The sequence below is a fragment of the Solanum tuberosum genome, unplaced genomic scaffold, assembly GCF_000226075.1.
Source record: "Solanum tuberosum cultivar DM 1-3 516 R44 unplaced genomic scaffold, SolTub_3.0 scf00153, whole genome shotgun sequence".
Taxonomy (NCBI): domain Eukaryota; kingdom Viridiplantae; phylum Streptophyta; class Magnoliopsida; order Solanales; family Solanaceae; genus Solanum; species Solanum tuberosum.
Genome location: NW_006239082.1, coordinates 493,250 through 500,486, shown reverse-complemented (window position 1 = coordinate 500,486; position 7,237 = coordinate 493,250). Strand labels below are relative to the sequence as shown.

The 7,237-nt window shown below is 26.1% G+C and overlaps 1 protein-coding gene across 1 annotated transcript in view; it reads right to left on the bottom strand.

Moving 5' to 3' along the window:
* Positions 1–4,964: 4,964 nt before the first annotated feature.
* LOC102582542 (replication protein A 70 kDa DNA-binding subunit B-like) overlaps positions 4,965–7,237 on the bottom strand; it is a 13,939-nt gene continuing 11,666 nt past the window's right edge. The window contains exons 7-11 of the mRNA XM_006353530.2: positions 6,989–7,124; positions 6,740–6,897; positions 6,529–6,652; positions 6,112–6,402; positions 4,965–5,124 (exon numbers count right to left, since the gene is read on the bottom strand). Of these exons, the coding sequence (XP_006353592.2) occupies positions 6,115–6,402; positions 6,529–6,652; positions 6,740–6,897; positions 6,989–7,124 (706 nt within the window). The 3' untranslated portion in view covers positions 4,965–5,124; positions 6,112–6,114. The remainder of the gene's footprint in view (positions 5,125–6,111; positions 6,403–6,528; positions 6,653–6,739; positions 6,898–6,988; positions 7,125–7,237) is intronic.

Below are 7,237 nucleotides of genomic sequence, written 5' to 3'. Positions count from 1 at the left end.
TATGGTGACATTAAACCCCTACCAAAAAACAGAAACTTACCAAGAAAATCACTAATATTACAGTTTCACAACAACTAATACGTATTATGAACAAAACGTATTGTTTATACAAAAAAACATATCACATTCAATATAGTGACGATGTACAAAAACAAAATCACAAAATGTGATTTACAGTTTCATTTTTTTTTTCATTTCACTGAAATCCAAATACAAATAGTAAACAATTAAAAATACTAACCTGAAGGATCCCATCTTCCGCCATGTTTAATTAATATTGATACGTAGTTGTCAATCACAAAAAAAAACTTCAATTAGTCGCCAGTGAAAAAATTTACTGAAAGAAAAATTGAAGAGAGAGAAATGTGGAAGAAAAATGGATAAAATCAGATTTTTGAATTAATTTTAACAAATTAGAGTGAATTAAGGAAACTGAAGATTCTTAATAGTTTGAAATTCCTTAATTGATGCTAATTAATAATTATCTTAAATTAATTCAAATTTAATTGACACCCTATTTCCGTTTTTTTTCATATTTCCTTATTAATTACATATTATTAATTAATACAAAAACCATAAATAGATAATCATTTTATTAAATAAATGGAAATTGATTTTTTAAAATCAAAATTTTGAATTAATTTAACAAATTAGAGTGAATTAAGGAAACTGAATATTCTTAATTAGTTTGGATCCCTTATTTCATGCTAATCATTAATTATCTACAATAAATTCAAATTAAATTACACGCCCACTAATTTCTAGTTTTTTACTTTATTATTTCTAATTCCGTTTTTTAAAAAAAAAATTCGTTTGTCTTTTTATTTATTTTTAAAGTTTTTTCCAATTAATAAAAACATTTTTTTTTTAAACTTGTTATAACCTGAAATTTTTAATGTTATAGCTTGAAAGTTTAAATCTACTGCTATAGCTTGAAAATAGTACTATTATATATGTCATATATGAAATTTACACATATTATATTCACATTTCTGAATTGAGTTCAAATTAAATATAAACAATCTTTTTAATTTTTTTTTATTATTTGTACATCTTCTAGCCATATTTTTAAGAGATAATTAAATTGACACTTTTTATTTTAATATCCAAAGATGAGTTTTAATCTTAATTATTAATAATATTTTATATGAAAGTTTGATTGTTTTTAAAAATTTAGTTTGCTGCGTAAATTCTTTCATTATTTTAATGAATAATATTTACACATAATTCTTTAAAAAATTACACATAATAAGGTGCATGAAATAATAGCATTCTAAAATCTTATTGAGTAATTTTATTATTTTTTGGCCATATAACTTACAAAATCCTGATGATTGTTGCAACTTGAAAAACATAACATAAATCATACTTTAAACACCAAAAAACAAATTAAGCAGAGGATCTAAAGATAATTGTTGCAATTCGATAAACTAATCTACATATTAAAAAAATAACTTTCATGAAACAATCTTTCAAAAAAATAATAATTAGCATACCAGTCCTAATATAATTCAACAGAGAAATTTAAAATCAATAGATGAAAGAATAACTTTTCAAAAATGATTTTCTACCTTCTTATCTTGAAGAATCAATTCAATAAAAAATAAGGTATGTAAATGTTTGCAATGTGCTAAGTTTCATCGTTGTATAACTCCATTCTTCATTACTTATCATTGATGAGTTCACATTGAATAGATATATTGTACCGAAAGATGTAAGCATTTCAAAAATTATTGATACTTACTTATTTGAATTATAAATTTACAATAGATAACTATATATTCAAAAGATTTGCGTATATTACATAGTAATAAAATGATATTAACCTTTTTAAATAATTGTCTAGAATTCATTCCCCCTAATATAAAGCAAATTCTACCAAAGAAGAAAACAACATATAGATACAAAGCATGTATTGTTAATGTGTTTCTTGATTTTTTCAAATGAACCTTTAAAAAAGTAAATAATATAGTGTTGCCAACATAATTTTTAATTAATTAACCACTAAATAAAAGTAAAAATTGAGAACAGTAACGGCTAGGAAGTTGCAACAGAATTTAAAGCATTATCTAAAATAGTCAACTTTTTTAGTGTCTTTTAAGTTATATCACGTGATTTATAAAAACGGTTATAAATTATATAACATTAATTTTAAAACCTGTTTTAAATTTCTATTTAAAAAAAAATAGATTTTTAATTTAAATTGACTACAAATAATTAATTTTAATTTTAATGTTAGTTTAGTTTTAATCAAAGCTGAAATTCTAGAAATTATATTTATAAGCTTATTGAAAATCTAAAAATCATTTTTAAAAAAACGTTAGAACATTACCTTGTGAACTCTTGGTATTGCCACAACACAGAAAGATTAAATGACTTTCCAATTTAAAAAATTCAAAACAGAATAACAAATACTCTCTATTGGATAAAAACAAAACAAAAAAAGGGATACTAAAAGGACTACCCCATTTTCCCTATCACATGTTTCTAAATTTGTTTATTTTATCACTGTTTTGTTCATAAGTTTTTAGAATTTGTGCATAAATAGAAATGTAATGAAATGTTTTAAAACTATCTATTTAAATTTAAATGGTAAACAATGATCTTTGTATATTTATTTTTTCAAACTAAGTCACATTTTAACATCTATTTCAGAAGATTGGGATAGGGGGTGAGGTAAAGGTTTTCAACATTAATCATTATAGAGTGACTTATTAATATTTCTCTTGATAATCTATCACATATTTCTATTGCAATTTACCACAAAACTTACCATTCAAGATTTAGCCTATCTTTCAATATGTTTTGTGCACGGTGTACCATTCAAAGAAGTCATAATCTACTATAGCTAAATATTTGTAACAAATTCAAAAGTAAATAGATAGCTATCACAAAAAAAATCATGTCTAACATAATAAAGGAAAAGATAGTGAGAAATACCAACAAAAACATTACCATTTTTGACAAAAAAAAAACGTTTCTCGCAATACAATTGTTCTCTCCTTCTTAATTAGATAAATCTCTATTTCACGCATCTTCAAAAGCATTTCTTCGTTGGTAATGGAGGTCTTCAATAGATCTACCAAAGAGAAAACGAATCATGAAATACAAATAATACAATATAAAATATAAAAAAATTGGGAAAATAAATAAACCATGAAGAACTCCAAAATAGTAAACAATCCTTGGATGATTAGTAAACTTGATCGCAATCTGAAATAAATGTTGTTTTATTTTTGAAAATGGTATTTAAATTTATAAGTAATAGAGAGAGATTAGGACTCTATAAGTAAAACCCACGTCTTTCAATTTCTGTAAAAGAAATACACAGTTTTAGTTTTAATATTACAGTTTCAGTTTTTTTTTAAAATTAAATAATTCTACTTTTTCTAAAAATATACACGTGTGTAGTTTTTAAAACTGCAGTTTTATTTAAACTGCTTTCATGTTTATTTATTTTAAATTTTTAAAACTGATTAAAATTTTTGTTTTGTTTTCTAAATTGTAATTTATTTATTAATCATTAATCATTATAATTACAAATAATAAATTTTAATTGTAAAAAAAAATTCCATAAATTTTATAATATTTAGTAATTGTAAAAACTATTTTAAAAATAAAATAGTAATTTATTAGAGTATTTATTTTATTAAATTTCAATATTTTAAAATGCCGTGTTTTTAAGAAAGTGGGTTACGTATTTTTCATTTTCTTTTGCTTGCAGTTATCTCTAGTTTTTTTTTTCTTTTTCTTTTTATTAGATTTTCATAAATCAGTATTTTAAATAATAATTTATTATTTACCCTATTTATGTAATAATTTCTCAATTATTATTATTATAATATATATATATATTATTATTATTACTATATATTTATTTTGCTATAAATAAGGAGGTTGTGTCACACATATTACATCTCCCTATTTGTTAGTAATATTTTTAAAATATTTTTTAATTGTAAAACTATTTTAATACATAAAATAGTCATCTATTATTTTAAATTTGAATGAATTTCAAAATTTCAAAATTCCATGTTTTCAAGAAAGTGGGGTTCATATTTTTCGTTTCTTTTGTTTGAAGTTATGTCTAGTTTTCTTTTTATTTTTCTTTTTATTATATTTTAATAAATCTATTTTTAAAAATAAAATTTAATTTATTATATAATTGATTTTAATTATTTAAAAATTATGTTTTTATGGTGTTGATACGTAAGCGCTATCACCTATCATATTATAGATATATAGATATATAGATTATGACTATTATTATTATTATTATTATTATTATTTTTAATTATTATTATTATTATTATTAATATTATTGTTAGTATTATTCAAACTAAAAATATGATAACCTCCCAAAAAAAAAGAATCACATGCCTTATTTTTTAAAACTGTTTTAAAATTACCTCGTTTAGTTGTAAAAATCACTTTAAAATATTTTTTAAAATGAAATAATTAATTGTTTTTTATAGATAATAATTATTAATATATATTTTGTTAATCAGTTTCTTATATTTAATTGTTTTTAAAAATTTGAAATTCAACCCCCTAACTTTACTTTTAAAACGGTAACGTAAACAAACAAATAATTTTAATTGGTAAAAAATTCTAAAAACAGTAACTTGTTTTGTTTGATAATTTTTTTTGAATAATTTAAATAATTAAAAATAGAAATTAATTGTGGTGCTGACACGTAAGCACTATCACTTCTCCTATTATATACTAGGGCTGGGAGGCCCGTGCTTGGTAAAAATATTATGGCAGTAAAAATATTGTAATACTAATGAATGAAGGGTCAGGGTGTTTGTAGAGGATAGATAATATGATCTATTATATTATGTACTATTAGAAATATTTAGAATATGTACAATAGACACAACTATGATGTCAAGTTTAACGATTTGTACATACTAACTAATGTAATATAAGCAAAATAATATAGTACATGCTGTAGTTTTTGTATTTAAGATTAGCATGTCATTGTCTATCATATTTAGAGGACACAGCAGTTTGCTTGTCCATAGGTAATCTTGCTGATGCAAAAAACCAGAGCACTGGGACAGTCATTCCTTATATTGTCCCTAGCATAAGCAAAAGTGACAAAATGGTGTGACGGAGTTCCTGTAATTAGGCAGTTTAAAGTATGTTAGAAACTGCAGATATGGCAGCAGATAGCAAAGCAATTTTAATATAGGGACCAAAGAGAAAGTAAATGACGAAATCAGCATAAAACTGATAGATTTGCTGTTGAATTTGTGTCTGATTGGCCTAATAGTGTACGCAGAATGAGGTTAGCTAGTAGACGGAGACGTTGTTCCTATTGTTCCTATTGATAATTGTGTATTATAGTGTATGACATAATAAGAAAGTAGAATTTTAAAAATAGAGAACAATGTATGCAGTGCAAGTTATGCAGAGAAACATGTAAATAGGCTGATATTGCACCAGCAAATGGCAAACATTAATGAAAGAGCTAAAGGATGGTACAGTTTTATGCTAGGAGAAAGACACAGCGGACATAAGGATTTCTTTGACTGTGATTTATATGAATGTGAACAACATTGGTAAAAATAAAATGTTCAAGGCGTAATTATGGTTTTTATAGTTGAAAGGCAGTTTCATTGGATGTGAGTTGAGGTGTTGCAAGGAGTAGAAGTAGGAAGGAGTATAAAATTTGTGTCAGTGTGTGAAAGAGCTGTTGCTAACTGTGAAGTAAGAAAATTGGTCAACTGTTGTAACTAAAATAAGCGAAGGCAACATTCAACATGACAGGAATCTTATGTTATAATAATTAATGTATGGATATGAACATGGATAGAGGGGTTTTAACCCTGACTTTATGTGAGATTGTACAATGTTATGTTAGACATAAACAAAACGAACTTGACAATTTTGAAAGCAACTAAGAGCAAGTGTAAAAGCAGGAGCATAACATAAGTATGATGCTTAGAATGTTTTAGAGGAAGTATGCGGATACGTGTATAAAAGTAAGTAAATTACAGGTAAAAGTAGAGAGCTGTAGCATCATTTTCTGAAATAAATGTAAATATGTGGAACTAATAATCATTTGGAGCTATAGTTTGGTCCGAAAAGGAGTTGTAGACTGACCTTTTACACCTTTTTGGTAGGTGTGGGTGGTTCAAATTTTGCCAGTGCATTCGAAGGACCAGCTGCAGCAGTTGTTGGCAGCACTTCTACCTCAGTTATTTCCAAAGGCTTTATCTTTTTACAAGTCCTATCAGTAGTGCTCTGTGGAGTATGTTGTTTTTCCATGTAGGAAAGAATGGACAAAGTGGCATTCGTGGTATTTGAGCTGCCCCAAGATGACTTCCTTAGCTGAATTTCGAATACTTTGTTTGACAGCATCTCATGGAGATGATTAAGAGACAATGATTGTCGCTGTAAATGAAACCAGTTAGAATAATCAGTTTAGAACAAAGCATACGGGGTAAACTGTTTGTGCTAAAGATATATGGTATTATGACAATAAGTATGTACAGGTAGCTAGTGAGAATGAGAGATAACCTTAGTGCAAGTTATGTCAAATATGTCTTCTGCTGTCATGGACAGTAAGTTTTCTCCTAATTCAGCAGAGATAGATGCTGTGGTTGTAGCAGTACCGTCAATAAGATCAATTTGAAAGCTACAGCTGAAATGATGGCAAGTTTGAAATATGTGTATAATATATGCTATATTTTGTAGAAAGTGTAATTTAGAAGTCAAAAAAGTATAGTACCGAGGTACTAATGATGTTTTCCGATTGCATTTTGGACATTCAAAATCCTTTCTATCCTTTGTCCGCTTCTTCTGTTTGCATCCTGAGCATTCAAGCACACAAAAGTCTTGGAACTCATCTAATATGCCCATCTCTGCTTCAACATAGAACACTCCCATCTGTGGGAAGTTTTCATCATTTAGGCAAAAGCTACAGAATCAGAAAATGAATACAGATACTCTCAAATGAGCAGGTTGAAGTATGACTTACAGAAGGTGCTGATGAGATTTGTGCAATAGAGATAAGTTGTTGGCCAGCAGGAGTGACTATCATGGGAGTGATAGATGAGCTTGTTGAGGTTTTCTCTGATGGAGAACCTAACAACATTGTTTTGTTTTCTTTTGCCCTATTGTTAGACCAAATAATATGTTTAGCAGGTTATTTAGATGCAAAGTAAAGCTATAGAATAAATATGAAATGTGAGTACAAGTTGATGAGTGCCACTGCCTGTGGGTAATT